General features: G+C 42.8%; 1 protein-coding gene across 1 annotated transcript in view; it reads left to right on the top strand.

Moving 5' to 3' along the window:
* The first annotated feature begins 16,419 nt into the window (after window positions 1-16,419).
* SH3BGRL2 (SH3 domain binding glutamate rich protein like 2) overlaps window positions 16,420-16,521 on the top strand; it is a 46,523-nt gene continuing 46,421 nt past the window's right edge. The window contains exon 1 of the mRNA XM_063330917.1: window positions 16,420-16,520. Within this exon, the coding sequence (XP_063186987.1) occupies window positions 16,420-16,520 (101 nt within the window). The remainder of the gene's footprint in view (window position 16,521) is intronic.

Here is a 16,521-nt window from a genome sequence, read left to right as displayed (position 1 = left end):
TGTGCCAGAAGATAATTAGGTCCTGATGGCTTGAACATAACCTATAACTGTGTGCTCGGGTACATCATGCTCTATGTATGAGCTTTGAGATGAACCAGCAATGCACCCTTGTGGCAAAGGCAGCCAATGGCACCCGGGGTTGCTGGAGGGGGAGCGCTGCCAGCACGTGAGGGAGGGGACCCTTCTCTGCTCAGCGCCGGTGGGCACATCAGGAGTGCTGGGACCAGTTCTGGGCTCCCCAGTGCAAGAGAGACATGGACATACTGGCGTGGGTCCAGCGAAGGGCCATGAAGGTGATGAAGGGGTTGAGGCATCTGACATACGTGGAGAGGCTGAGCAACGTGGGACTGTTCAGCCTGGAGAAGGCTCCAGGGGGACTCATCAATGCCTACAAGTACTTGATGTGGGGAGTAAAGAAAAAGGAACCAAACTCTCAGTGGTGCCCAGAAACAGGAGAAGAAGCAATGGACACATTTTGAAATACAGGAAATTCCATTTAAACATAAGAAAACACTTTTTACTGTGCAAATGATCAAAGACAAGAAGTTCCAAGGAGGTTTTGGAGTCTCCATCCTCGGAGATCCTCAAAACCTGACTGGACGTATTCCTGGACAACCTACTCTGGCTGAGCCTGTTTGAGTAGGGTGAGCGGGGGGATGGACTAGACAATCTCCAGAGGTCCCCACAACCTCAGCCATTCTGTGATTCTGCGATACCAGAATGTGTATTACATGTGAAGAGTGCTGGGACTGATGACACTGGTCCTAATAAGATACTTTATAATTTGAATTCTCGTGTATGCGTTGTTTTGATTAGGACTTCTCACTGTGGCATCAGCATCCAACTGCTGTTGATTAACCCCACAGAACTTCTTCTGATGGGGTTCTTTCTCCATGTCCTATTTAATTTTAGGACTCAGCCCCCAGATCTACAAATTTGATGATGATTTTTGTTCTTAGGTACGTGAGCTTGCATTTGGGTTCAAATCTGCATTAACAAAACTGGACTTTTTTTTTCTCAACAAACGATCGGTCAGTCTGTATAATAGAACTGTTGCCTTTGTTGTTTTCCACATTAGCTATTTGTGTGTCATATTGCAAATTTTACATGCAGTAATGCTATGTTTTCATCAACGGCATTGATAAACATATTGAAAAAAATTCATACCCAAAGAGATCCCTCTATAAGCTCACAAAATATGCAATCCCTTGGAATGAAAACACTTTATAGTATATTTTTATGACCTGGTTGTTAATCAGTTTTAAAAACTATCATTTAGTATGTGTTACATTGATTTTGTTTAGAGTTATTTTTTAATACAAAATTATGTCCTGTGTTTTGTAAAGCCATTATTCAACCACAATCTTCATTATCAGCCTAATGCTTAATCTCATTAAAACAGTATCAAATTCGTTTGACAGTCTGAGTTCCTGGGAAACCCTGTCGACTGACATTAATAAATCCGTAATCCGTTAATTCTTTCATTAGTATCCCACATCAGCGTTTCTATTAGTTTGCTTGGTGACACTTGCTAGCTCAAACTGCCTGTGCTTACCCAAGCGATTACATTCATTGTCTGAAAATATTGGTTCGACGTTAACTTTCTGTTACAAAGTCTGAAATCCAAATAACGCAAGTGCCATTGCCAAGCCACCTGCCAGCGGAAGCACGGGATTGCCGGGCAGACCGTTTTGACTCCGGTTCCTTTACCCTTTTCCCCTTCCTTAAAGGCGATGGGCGCGTTATTCGTCGCTGCCGGTGCCCGGTCCCGGCGGTGCGGTGCGGTGCGGTGCGGTGCGGAGCGGAGCGGGCGCAGTAGCGCGGCGATGCTCTAGGGGGGGCTTCAGCACCGGCGGAGGGCGCGGGCCGGCCCGCCCGCCTCCCTGCGAGCCCAGCCAGGCCCCCCGGGCGGTGCAGGGGGTTGGAACAGCTTTGGCCCGTCTTCGAATTCGTCCTCGTTCCTTCGCTCTCACTGCCTTTTTACAATTTTCATCGTGTTTAACGAGAAAACCTTTCTGTCTGGTCCTGTTTATCTTCCCTTAAAATTAGCATGTGTGTGGCAAAATGTGCACGGAGGATGTTTGCACGGCAGCGCGAGGGTGTAGTCTTGTTAGCAGGAGATACATCCACCAGTCCTCTAAACTGTTTTGCACGTGTCAACCTCGCATCTTACTGCACTAGTATAGAATCATATAATAGTTTGGGTTGGAAGGGACCTTTAAAGGTTCCTCCCTGAGGGCCCCACTGTCACCCTCAGGGGTGGAGTAACCCCATCTGGCAGTGCACACTGGGAAGCACAGGCCAGGAAGCAGGTCTCCAAAAAAAGCCCTGGGATCCTGGTGGACACAGGTTGAACATGAGTCAGCAACACGCCCTGAGATTCCCGGTACAGGAAAAACATTGAAAACCTGGAGTGAGTCCTGTAGACGAGCATCAAATGAACAAGGGGCCGGAACACAGGATGTCTGAGGAGAGGCTGAGGCCGCTAGGTTGCAAGGTTGGGAGGGTGTGGAGAAGATTGATCCAGTCTCTTCCCTGAGGTGCCTGGTGGAGGGACAAGAGGTAGCTGGACACAGGTTGCAACATGAGGAATTCTGACCGCCTGTTAGGAGAAAGTTGTTCACCACGAGGGTGGTCAAACACTGGAGCAGACTACTCAGAGAGGTCATGGAGTCTCTGTCTTTGGAGATATTCCAAGCTTGACTGGACACAGCCCTGAGCACACCAATGTAGTTGCCCCTAGTTTGAGTGGATTGTCTAACTGATGACTTCTAGAAATCCCTTCCAAACTATAGTAGGGCCACTAAGATGATCAGAGGGCTGAAGCACCTCTCCTATGAAGACAGGCGGAGAGAGTTGGGGTTGTGCAGCCTGGAGAAGAGGAGGCTCAAGGGAGACCGTATCGTGGCTTTCCAGTACCTGAAGGGGGCCTACAGGAAAGATGGGGAGGGACGCTTCATCAGGGAGTGTAGTGATAGGATGAGGGGTAATGGTGGCTTTAAACTGAAAGAGGGTGGATTTAGATTAGATATTTGGAAGCAATTTTTCACTGTGAGGGTGGTGAGACACTGGCACAGGTTGCCTGGGGAAGTTGTGGATGCCCCATCCCTGGAAGTGTTCAAGGCCAGGCTGGATGGGGCTTTGAGCAGCCTGGTCTAGTGGCAGGTGTCCCTGCCCATGGCAGGGGGGTTAGAACTAAATGATCTTGAAGGTCCCTTCCAACTCTAACCATTCTATAATTCTATGATTCTGTGATATTAGTCTGTGAGTCTGTGATTCTGAAACTGTGGGGCTGCAGCCAAACCAGCAGTGCTTCCCACCCTGTGCTGCTCCCCAAACCCTGCATGGGAATCCTTGGGGAGAGTGCTACCTGACTAGGGGCACAGGCACGCCACTGGCCACTGTCACAATTTAACAGTGAAGGAGACTGACTTCCAGTGTCTAGAATGGTTTGAGCAAATAAACACAGTTTCCAGAAATACAAACATGAAATATAAATACAGAAAATAGGAACACTGCATTACTTTGATGCAAATGCTGTTAGCTTGTTCAGTCTGTTCATTTCATCTATGGCAAGAGTTACAAGTGTGAAATCTTGATCCTTCTCAGGCTTCATACGGGACAGGTATCACCAAAGGCTTGTGCACACTATTAATGACCATATGCAAATATCTTTTCTTTAGCGGTGATATTTCATTTGCAATTTTGTAGATTGAAAAAGATTGAAAACCCTTTTTGAAATGGAAAACTGAAAATTCAGAACCAAACTAGAGTTCTTAACATTTGACTGATTTTCTGTAATAATACATATATCTAATTATTAATTCTTTATTCCTGGTGAAGATCCATTCATATCAAGATTTATAAAACATGATGACTTTTAGGACTGCTCATTTTTTTTGCATACAGAAGACAGTATTTACTTTATATGTATTTTTAAGCAGGTTTTCTGGAAAAACAGGCAGCTGAGAATCTTTCCTGTGCCTTGCAAGTTCCCAGTGTCATTCCTAGGGGGAAGAATATAATCCAAAGCAACTGAAAATGCCCTGCCATAAGCCTTTCTCTGTTTAATCTATTAGCCACTCAGCTCTATAATGTATTATCTGACACACAGTGATAAGCAGCTTAGCTGTTCGAGATCATATTAAATATGTTCGGTTTAGCCTAATTCTGCAGCGCTCCATGAGGAGACACCCTGATGTCCATCTGGAGCCCTTCTGAAGTCAGTGGAACCCGGCGCAGGGATGGGGACCCTCCTGCAGGGCTCACAGCCTTGGAGAAGAATATACTTTCCAGTTGTCTGGTCCTTCCTTCTTTTCTAAAACCCTTTCTTTAGCTCCTGTTCATGCACTTAAGAAATGAAACATTCAAATGAGCCCATGCCCTAGAAAACAAAAATATCCCTATAGCAGATCATCCAGAAGTTTATAGGTTAGAATGGAACTGCCTTTAATGAGTTCTGCTGGAAAAACGCGTTTTAAAAAGAACTCCTACCCTGATTTTTCCATACTTTAAAAATACATCTTTTTACTATTTTGTTAATAGTTCATTGGAAGATTGACAATCACATCTACTCCTTATATTCTCTCTTGTAAAATTCATGTCACCTTGCAAAAAAACCTGAATAATCAGGTTTCTCTTGAGTCTGCTGAAAGCCCTGACGCTAACACACAGGTGAGGTGGCAGCCTGTGCCTTTCTTTGACACCTCTCTGAGGTTGAAGGGATAAAGGCTCCATAATGACAGATCCTCTCAGCCCCCTCTCCACTGTGGCTCCAACTGTTCCTGGCACGGATGCATGGTCTCCTTTTGCTGTTCAGGGAGCTCCATCTGCAGCTCAGTGATCACAAGCCGAATTTTAACCAATAGATATGAATAGATTTGATGGGGACAATGAATGTGATAGTCATCCCTAAACACTCACTGACAAAAAACCAGCAACATTATTTAAAAAAAAAAAATCCAAAATGTTTGGATTTTTTTTGGGGGGGGGCAGTGAATGGGGACAAACTGAGGTGGAAGGAAGCAGTTAAGGCAAATGTAACACTCAAAAATAGCGTTAACTGATATTAACATTGGCTAAATATAATAAATACAGCACTGGCTAAAACACAGGTCTGTCAATATTGGTGGGTGACCCTGAATTAAGAATTGGTGAATACTGCTTGTGGTAAGAAAAGGAGAACAAGCACAAGTTTCTGCTTTTCTTGCTTGACTTTTCTATTCATTCTTTGCATATTTTTAAACACAATCACAGCCCTCAGATCGTAGCTTTGAAAAAAATAGTAAAAATTTGCTCAGGCTTATTCTCCTTATAAATTCTAAAATGCCTATTTTAAGGGGATTGCTTGTATTGCTTTTGGTGGGAAATTACATTCGACATTGGAGTGAAAGGTCATATGGGTGCCAACAAGATGGGTGCCAGTGCTGAGAAAACGGAATAGAGTGGTACAATTTCCACAGGATTTAAAATTAACCTCATTGCATGATTGGCTTACATTTCTAATCCGATATACCAGGCTAAATATAGCCTTTGAAGACAATGTCTTTCCATGCAAATAATCACTGCAGGCTAAAAATGAGTAAAAATGTAAATTAAGAAAGAAAAAAGTTAAATTAAATTATAGACAAACTGTCATCTTGCTAGAATATTGACCTGAAACTGCACATAGACAGCTGCAAGGGAGAGGGAAAAAATAAATAGAGAAATTAGTATGTTTGAATATATATTTATAGAGGGAGAGTTTCTGATGCTGTCAGCAATTTCTGTCAAAGATCTACCTTCAGAGGCATCACTGTTGACTTTTAAACATTTCATGTTTTATTACTGCATTTTCATCATTAACTATGAATGGCGTCCCTGGATGATCTGCAGGAGCTATGAATCATTCATTATAACTAAAACAAACTCTTTTTTTTCTTTTTCATTAAAATAAACAAATATGAAATAGTTTCCAAAAAATCAGAACAGCAAAACCTTTAGGAAAGAACTTATATTTTAGGAAATGCTACAAATCAATACTGTGAAAAAACTGCAAGGTCAGAGAAGGAACCAGGGAGTGGGGAGCTGAGATTAAGGCTGTATGCAGGTTTTTTGTTTTCTCCTCAAGTCTCCTAAATTCCTGAAGAATGTAAGTATCATAAAATGTATTATGTAGGCAGGTGCGATTCCAATTTAATAAGTCCCTACTAACATTTTGTAGATAAGAGAGCTGCTTGTGTGTGAGAACCGTCTCTGTGGCACTGAGCCCATTTGGGAATAGTCTTTCATTTCCCGTATTAGTGCAAGACATGAATTTCCATGTGACAGACAAAAAAGATTTGCTTCACTGACAAAGGTTCCTATCTCTGTTGGAATTCAGCAAGCTCCAAACATAGAAGAAATATTGTAACCCAGTTCACTTGGTTTTATTTATTTGTTAGTGTAACTTGGACCAAGAAGTATAAATAGCCCTTAGTTCCTGGGGAAGTTCATGGCACTGTTTTTGATCAGCCTCACAAGAAATTTGCCCTGAATCCCTAAGGGGTTTATTCTTAATACATGAATTCCAGCCCATGAGAGAAACTACATCTTCAACTGTGATCTTCATAAAATCCAAGTCCTGTAAAAATCAGTCTCGTTCGGTTCAACATCTAGATGCAGCTTTCTGATAAACAGGTAAGACAACCCAGGCTTGGGAGTGACAGCAACATGGAGATAGCATGAAGATACCACAGGTAAAGCTGAATCATGGCAAGACGGAGATGTCTGTAGGTATAAAAACCACCACTAACAATTATCTACTGCTTGTCATGCTTAATGGCTGCATCCCAGTGAGTGACCAAATGGAAAGATCCCAACAGAAATATTGAAAGAGGGACTGTTAGAAATTGCTTTAAAGATGACATACCTGCTACACATTAGGTTGGCTGCACAACTCAGAATCAACCCAGGCTTCTTGGCCTGTAGGCCAGTATCTGACCACTGGGTCACATTATGGAAGGTTTGTAAGGCCCTCACCAGTCATATCCCAAAGGGAAGCCTGCTGTTTGAGGTCACATTGATTCACAGTTGTTGTCTCACAGCCTGAATCTGCAACCCAATTTGCTGAGTATCATTCATTCACACAGATAGTCCCATTTATTTCACTTGTCTGAGTGAGGTCTACTCGATGGGCACAAGGACTGCAGATAGAGGCTTTACTGATTAGATGGGGAGGCAGGTGAGTGAATGGAAGTGAAGAAGCTGAACTGTCTCTGGGGACACGTGAAACAATAATTTTCCTTTCTGTGAAGCCTCCCATGAGGTCTTTGCTTGACCCTTCCTGGTCTTTGACCCGCTGATGATGTGAAGGATCTTAGGAGGAACCCCTCCTCCACTGCAGCCTATTCTGTATGTCAAAAACTCTGAGAAAGGGTCTGTTGTATGGACTTTTGCCTAGGTTCCCTTAAGAAATGCTGCATCTGATTATGATACCAAAGTATCCACTGTGCTGGGTTTAATATTTCTCAGACTTCCCTAGACTGCAATCACCAACATTAAAAAGTTAACACTGAGAAAAAGTTACCTCATTTTCTTTCAAAGTAAGCAGCAGATAGACTGGGCATCACAGATATTTAACCAACTTAGGGCCTGAAATAGCTGTGGTATATTTGTCTGTTTGTGGTCAAAAAACAACTTTCTTTACACAAGTAAGGAGATAATTAATAAAAGAATGTTTGTTGTTTTGTTTGGTTTTGTTTTTTTTTTTTAAAGTAACTTCTTTTTCAGGAGTTATCTAGAAGCGGCCTATGCTGACCAATTCATGGCTAAAATAATAGGTTATGATTGAGACAGGTATGCTGTCTAAAATAGGCTAGTTTGTGTGTGTTGCTCTTATAAACTTTAAGATTTGAGGTGTATTTCTATTTGCTAAACAACCTCCTTAATCATTTTATCTTTTAAATTTTAGTCCAATCTTTAGCATTTTTACATAGCCCAGGGTCACGTTCTGCACTCAAATTAATCCCCAAAAGCATCCGAGAGCAAAAGGTTGCTGTTAGGTTTAGCAATGTAGTTGTTTGGCCGTACCTTCATTAGTTATTTTATATCTGCTATTCTGAAAGTAATGCTAGTTCGGACTGGCCACATTTAGAAAAAATCAATAGCAGCTTTGACATGCTTACCCTTGCCACGCCATTAGTACTACAGTGGACTTGACCCTGCTGGCTGCATGATATGTTGCTTAGTGAAACAGAAAGTACGTGTCTTGAGAAGATGATTTTGATGAATCGAACAAGTAATATTTCTTGCAGCAAGATTAATTTTGCTAACCTCTCACAACTTCTCATTTGGCTTGTCATGTTTGTTTTACAGATTTCCGATGAAGACCAGTTGTGTGCCTTTCGCCATCCTTTTTCCAGTTAATTAAAAAAAAACGGGTTGAATTAGTTTTTTGTTCTTACCATCCAAGTCATGCTCTGAATAGTCTGGAAGCTGTCCTAAGCTGTGCCTTCACTGACAAAAGTAATACATACTTATTGTGTCAGCCGACAGTTCTCCCAATGGAAAAACATGGACACAAAGAATGTCATTTTTTCTGCAAAGAAGAGCTGGTAAGGTCAAATGTGACCAGGGGTAACAGTGCTTTTTGTAGCTAACTTTTGGGAAGTGCTAAAAAAGCCACTTAGCATTTTCACCATTTTACATTTTAGAACTGAACAACAGTTATACGTTAATTAGTCCTCTATGGAAAATATTACTTCCCAACCGCTACCTCCCCAGTACCTTTATGTTAGTAGACAATAAATCTCAGATAGCTCTGAGACAGAGCGACAGCCGCACTGAAGATCTGATCTGGGAAAACACGGTGCAAAAAACAGAACATGGAAATGCAAAACGTAGCAAACTTTATGGTACAAATCTGTAAGGAGTAAATAAATGTTAGCAAATTTTGCAGGGTTACTGTACCAAAGAATACAAAGAGTGTATCTGCTTTGTAAGGCAGGTCCATGCTTAGCACTTCGTTGAGACTAATAAGACGATGCATGAAAGGGCAGTGATTTGCCTACCCCTCACTTGAGAAGTTGTACGGTTTCTCATTCACTTAGCTGCTGCTTGGCCTGGGTTACGTTGCCTCCTACATCCTCCTTTGCTCAACGCATTAGTTTGCACAGGTTGTATCTATGCTGACCTGACGGTGCCAGGCCAGGCAGCTGGTTTCCCTCCAGTGTGCTGCTGCTCTGAATCCACCTCTCTTTCACATCTGTCTAGGCAGGAGAGGGTCCTCTCTGTTCAAACCAGCTCATGAAATTGCAATCAGTTCCCATGTAGGCTGATACAACCTGTCTGCAGTACATTTCCAATCACTGCTGCCACATTTTCCTTTTCTGCCTTCTCCCTCCACCAGCTTTGGATCCCACTTGCTAGTCCCCACTCCAGCTTGAGAAGGTTCCTAAAGGTCACCTCAAACCTGTGCCCGAGTACAGCCTTGTGTTCCCGCATTTGGGGTTGTTCAGCCTGGAGAAGAGAAGGCTCCGGGGAGACCTTATAGCAGCCCTCCAGTACCTAAAGGGGGCCTACAGGAAGGATGGGGAGGGACTCTTTACCAGGGAGTGGAGCAATAGGACAAGGGGTAATGGTGGCTTTAAACTGAAAGAGGGGAAGTTTAGGTATTAGGAAGAAATTCTTTACTGTGAGGGTGGTGGGACACTGGCACAGGTTGCCCAGAGAGAATGGGATGCCCCGTCCCTGGAAATGTTCAAGGCCAGGCTGGATGGGGCTTTGAGCAGCCTGGTCTAGTGGGAGGTGTCCCTGCCCATGGCAGGGGAGTTGGAACTAGGTGATCTTTAAGGTCCCTTCCAACCCGAACCATTCTATGGTTCTATGATTCTGTGATTGTGATTGTGGCCTCCATCTGTGGGCTTGAACCTGTGCTTGAAATGCAGTGCACACATAATCTTTATCCTCAAACTTATGTCAGCTTTCCAAATTTGAGATTTTTTTCCCCCTCTCTGTTCTGTGAAACATCTAAAAAACTCCTAAGTACTATAAAAATAATAACTATTCTTAGTTTATTTGGTGCACACACTTTAGGGATGTTGCCAGTATTCATGTACTCAGCTGCTTCTTATTCTCCACAAGATTACTCGCTCTTTGTCCTTGTATACATAAATATTATTGCTGATCCACTTCTGCATCCTGCAAGAAATGAATCTTCTAAAGTGCCTTGTCAGAGTGGAACTGGACAGACATGGAAAACCAGCTGGACAACAGCCAGAACGAATGTGGTGGTAGACTGCTTTTCCAAGGGCTTGGCAGAAGATCCCTCAGGAAAGGGCTGGCAGGACTGTAATGCTCTATGACTGCTCCCTGAGTGCACTTTGCATCTCGAGTGCTCGCTAATTTAAGTTTTGTTGGGAACTGCAGATGGGGAAATGAGGTTTGTGGGGGCTTTCAACCCTCATCCGTCTGCAGTAATGTAGATTACTAAACGTTGTTCAAAGTAGCGGAAATAAGGATGAGTCCCTTCCCTAAAAAGAAGGATAAAGCTGCTCAGAAGCTTGGTTTCACCAAGAAATGCAAGCCTACAGGGCCTGACAGTGTTGAGCCTGATTTGTTTGCAATACCTTGGGCTGAAAGAACAGCTGGGGTAGAAGGCTGGGCACTGACTGAAACCTGCCCGTGGATTCCTGCTCCTCAGCCAGAGCCACCAGCCTCAGCAATGGTGGGATCTTTAAAGACGCGAGTGCAAGACGAACTCTGGCACTTCTTACACAATGTAGCCGTAAGTTTAAGGAATGATGAATGATTTCATACAGAGCGTGAAAGATGTTTTCACCTCCAGGTTCAGTTATTGCAAGTCAGATGACTGAGCTACATCAGATGATGAATTTCACAGGAAAATGTTTTTCTTTTCAAAGGTCCCTAGTATTAGGAATTCATGGAGGGAATCAAAGCAGCCACAGATACTAACAACTAGTCATGCTTCAACTAAGGGTCAGCAGATTGTGACTTCCACCGAAGGGCAGCAGCTGAGAAGAATAAACTTTTATACAGCTTCGGAATTATCTAGATATATTAGATTTAAATGGCATGAAGGAAGGTTTACTCGGCTCTCTGTGGGTTTTTTTGGTGTGCTATCAGTTATAAAGAGATGGTACAAAAATCATTCTGAAATCAAGAATATCTGTACCTTTCTGCTTTCTTCAACATCCCACAAATTTGTGAATGCGAGAATCAAAACATTTCTCAAAATTGTTCCAGCTCTGTCTCTTCCCAAGAGCCTGCTTTAACACTTGCACTTTGTAGTAGCTTCAGAGTACCTCAAGTCAAAAGAATAAAAAAAGGACAGTGTTTAGTTCTGTTGATGTTATCTCTAAAATCTGTCAGTGAGGAAAGCTGTGAAATGCTCTGAATGTAAACCTCTGGCTGCAGTCAAGGTTCTGGAACAGAGTCCTGCATGAAACTGAGTTTGTTACTGGGACACGCCAGTGTGATTTACACAACCTCTGAAGCCATTTTTGCAAGGGATAGGGTGACCTTGACTAGGAGCTGCTTGATCTGTGCGTGTAGAGGAGGAGTCACGATAGCACAGACAACCCACGACTGCCGGCATTCATGCACAACTGAGAGAGTGTACCCTGGAGGTTCCCTCCGTGATTAAACTGATACCTGAAAAATACAGTGGCTTCTAGGACGTATGTGGAGAATCAGGCTCCAAACAGCATTATCTCATAGGCTTTCAAGCTGTGTCTAGACAAGATATTTACAGGCTGTCAGCCACCACACTGAGTGCCATTACTCAACAAATGGAACAATCCTGTACTTACATCACAGCACTTTGGCCACTTTCTGTGTTTTAGAGCCTTTAAGTTATCTACTTTCTCTTGGGGTCTGGAGTGCGAGATCAGCTGATGATACTCCGTAGCTCTATTGCAGCTGGACTATTCTGCTTTCTCTACTATTTATCTTCTTTTGCTGCTCACTGGCATGACAGCCACATTTCTACCAAGGAAGATTGCTCAGGACTGCCAGAGCTTTTAATGACACTCTAAAACCGTAATTTTCAACACGTTTTGATATTTAGAATTTTTAAAAACAGTCCTAAATACCCCTTTAGAAATTTCAAGTGTGTGGATTATTGCAGAGTCTATGTGAATTTACTGCTGCTTCTTAGCAACCTTTCACAGAGCCCAGAGAAATAACTGATGCGTACCAACAATCCACAGACCAGAAAACTTCTAATATGCCTCAAACAGACTGCTCCTTTCAAGTGAGAGATGAAGCCATCTTAACCACTTTTTCAGTTCTGAATATAATGTTCCATTTCTGCAGGATTTTTCTCCTATGCCTGTTGCATCTTGCTACACAAATAATCTTTTATCATAATTAGAATCTTATTTGTCCGAGGTTGTGCTTTTATACTTCTGTTTTCACATATTTGCAAGCCTTGGTTTTGTGTGTTCTTTGTTACCTTAGCAGCAGCAAAGTTCTGTTTAATCTTCCATGAAGATCTGGCATAACAATGAATCATTCTTACCATGAAATCTTTAGAAACTACCCCCTGCCCCCCATAAATTTACATCTCCAACTCCAGTCTGCACTTCCTGTAAACACAGAAAACTGCTCATAAATCATTTTAACAATGTTTTTAATTTATCACATTTCTTCTACTTAACTAAATATTTGTACCATTTGGTCTTCAAGCCTCTAGAACTGTACAACAGAAATGGACTTAAAGGTATGGCCTCAGGACTTTTACCAGCAGTGGCTGCAGGACGGAGGATGGTGGCCTGCCTGGAAGTGCAGAATTTCACGTGGTGGTATCTGATAGGTTTTACCCTCCACAGAATATTGGAGTAGATCTCTGCTCAGGGAGCCATGTAAAGTAAGAGGTCGCTCTACAAGCTTTGAAATCTTCAATTCCTCAGTGTAATATTTCTTTTTCCTAACTTTCTGGATTACTTCCATGACAGAACTAGCTCCTTTTGTGTGTGTGGAAACACTAACAAAAGGGAGAAATGAATCCAGCTGTCTGGATTCTCAGTGTCCATGCTACGTCAAAGTTAATAAGGAGAAGTTATAGGTGCGAGATTTTTAGTCCAAAACATAAATTTACTTATAAAAATAGAGAATTACAAGAGAATTCATTGAAATACAGCTTGAGATTGTTCAAAATGTGTTTCAAAAGGTGTTTGAAAGGACACCTTAAGTTTCTGCATTCATGGTCAAGTAGTAGAAGCCCCCTGCTCTGGCTTTGTTGGTGTCTTTAAATATGTGTGGAATAAAGATGCTGAAGCACTGGCTAGAAGCTCTATCATGGAAGATCTCCAGGAGCTCTGGCACTTCAGCTCAATTTTGGTCTATCAACTCTGGCCATGAGTTTGGCTGCTCAGACTCTTGTTTTGAAGTTCAAGCTGTAGGAGTCTACTCACCCAAGGGCTACAGGAACAAAAAGGAGACTCTAAAAACACTAATAAGGAAAATGTACATTGCCTTGGCTGGCTGGGGATAGGTTTGGGGCATTCAAAATGGAATAGTGGGTTTGGATTCTTCTAAAGGGTGCTGGTTTTACTTGGTTTTCGTTTTCCTACTACCTCTTTCTTCCCCATAGCTTTTGAGAATTTATGCAGCTCAGTAACACTTTCAAATGAACCGAACTGCAAGTTGTTTGTTTTCCAGATGGGAAAGAAGACTAGGTTTGGGTCTTTTGGAGCTGACAAAGTAGAGGACTCTTACAAGGAGAGCAAACATCCTTAAAAATACCTTAGTTACAGTTTTTGCAGTCCCATTAGAATTTCTTAATTTTCTTATTTACATCTCATGCTTTTTCCTGTTAGTGCCATTGCCATATGGTTTCTCTAGGTTATTGTTTATGTGTCAAGGCTGTCTCTGAGATGTGGGAGCATCCTCCTCTTCTCTTTAGGAAGAGTTAGAGATGCTCAGCACCCTTCAGAATCAGACTTTGCTATCTTTTTTTCTGTTTTGCTGTATCTAAGAAATATATTAGAGGCAGGATTTATTAATGTTATCATTTAATGCTATATATGAATGATGTGAGATAATCAAATACAGCCAGCTGCAGTGAGTTCCCCTAATTCTATTTGTTTCATATAATAACAGTATGGCCAAACTAGAATATTAAAACCAGTATTTTATAGTAGGGAGTAAATAGAGAAGTAATCTCCACCTTTTAAAGAAAATTTAGAGAGAGACAGGAAAATATGTTGTCAGAAATAATCCTGCACTGTGAAGGAAATTCACTGAGTAAGGTAATCGGGATTTTCCAGCAAATTCCTATAATTACTCACCTATCACAGAGTTTCAACAAGTTCCTCAGAGTTACCTCACAAACCAACATAAAAAATGTTTGCCTCCTTTGTTCCTTTTGCTGGTCGTTCATCAGCGATTAACCAGTAAACAATTGTTGGTCACTGGCTTGCGGTTCCCACAGTTAAGAGTTGCGCTCAAATGAGACGGGAGCACTGAAGCCAGAAAATCTTAACCTTTGTACCTAAGTTTACTCCGATGAAGTTTACTCTGTTTTCAACAAGCACTCTCATGAAAGCAAAGTAATGCATAGTCATAAATCTTTGCAAGACTGGCATGTGAATTTCCATTACAGGGTTGGACTTTATATTGCTGATATTGAGCTCCAGTCCAGAGGACAGTGAAGTCAGCGCAAAGCCTCCCAATGACTTCCACAAGATACAAATCAAGCTCAAAATGAGCACTGAGCGTCCTGATTATTTTTTATGGCTCTTGCTAGGTACCTTCCATGAGACCTGCAGGATTTAAAAATGAGTGATCAATATTAAAATATAAAGAAAGCTTTGAGGACATATTTGGCAGTGAGTCGAGGTCTGTGCTTAGTCTGGAAAATGGAAGTTCACCGAGGGTGGTGGCGAGGCAAAGGTGTGAAGGAGATGGACACCACACTGTTCACCATCAGGGTGAAACGGTGGTGAGGGAGAGTTTAGTCAGAGGGAAGGAGCAACCATCTGGCTGCATGTGGGGAAGTAAGAGGATGAGGGTTATGGCTGTAATAACATGGATACGGCTGCCAGCTACATGGTTCTGAGTCTTGAAATAAAGACAGGCTGTGTCCTCACAGACCCAAAACCTGATGAGGGCTGCAGGGATTCCTCTCAGTCACTTGCAGATGAGCTGACTGATGAAGGGTTATTTGGGGTTATCTGCTGATCCTGTTGATTAATAACATCTGTTCCACAGCTGACAGTATTGAGAACTGAACATCTATACCAGGGAGTGAAAACACAGAATCACAGAATGGGAGGGGTTGGAAGGGACCTCTGGAGATCACCTAGTCCAACCCCCCTGCCAGAGCAGGGTCACCTAGAGCAGGTCGCACAGGAATGCGTCCAAGCGGGTTTTGAATGTCTCCAGAGATGGAGACTCCACCACCTCTCTGGGCAGCCTGTTCCAGTGCTCTGCCACCCTCAAAGTAAAGAAGTTCCTTCTCACGTTTAGATGGAACTTCTACGTTCAATTTTGTGCCCGTTGTGACATTAACACGCAGTGCTGTTTAGCTCCTTTGAGATGCACAGGGGAGAACCCCCTCGCCCAGTGGCCTACCTGCTTCACGTTGTCCCTGCCCTGAGAGGAACGCGCCTGCGTGGTCTCTCTGTTACCTGAAATAAAAGCCCTCGAAAGCAAAAGTAGTTTAGAGAGGAGACATTGCTTTATTCGACGTTGGGTGCTAGAAAGAAAAACCCACAAATCTAGCACACGTTGCTGGGGATATTCACCTATTATTTATACACAAAATATTCTCATAGTTCCGCCTACCTAATACATAACTCCACCTAGGCTTACCTATTCATTAGGATGACCGAATGGTCTTTTTGCACATGTGTATCAAATTTTGCTGCATTGGCAAAACACTTCTGCGCAGGCGTGGGTGTCTCGGTGGTCGTTTGGGTAAGGAGACCCTTCCTCACATTATCCTTTTAAGGTATTGAGTCATCTCAGGACAGTAAAAGTTTGCTGTAAGTTTGCCAACTTCTTGAAGATAATAGGGATGTTCTTTGAAGTAGCCATAACTTTATCCTAGTTGGTATAGGAGTACATACTTGACATGTAGAAGAACCTTGAAGTGATTAACTACTTCTTGTTATTGCATCCTTGGTGATTAACTATTTCTGGTTGTCTCCTCATTATCACTGTGTGTAACATCAGCTCAGTGACTAACTATTTTTACACAGTAAGAAGGTCAGTAATTAACTGTTTTCTCACACGGTAAGAAGGTTAGTAAGAAACAATTATTTTAGAAACCAAGCGGAGGCCTGTCTTTGGTAATATCTCCACACCAGCCCCATTTCCCACCCCTTCGCCGCTGCAAATGGCGGCCAGCAGGGCTGGACTGGGGCCCGGCAGAGCCGAGCTGGCGGCTCCGCACGAGGCAGGAGTGCCAGGAGCCGTCAGGGAGGAGCAGCCTGGATGGCGGACAGGCTGAATTTCATCGCCGGGCTCACCATGCGCCGGAGCCACCTTGACCTGCGAGGCAGCGCACCTGGAGGGCGGCAGAAGCCCCTTCAAAGG

The sequence above is a fragment of the Chroicocephalus ridibundus genome, chromosome 3, assembly GCF_963924245.1.
Source record: "Chroicocephalus ridibundus chromosome 3, bChrRid1.1, whole genome shotgun sequence".
Taxonomy (NCBI): Eukaryota; Metazoa; Chordata; class Aves; order Charadriiformes; family Laridae; genus Chroicocephalus; species Chroicocephalus ridibundus.
The sequence above is the reverse complement of the archived record's forward strand: the minus strand, read 5'-3'. Positions and strand labels throughout refer to the sequence as shown.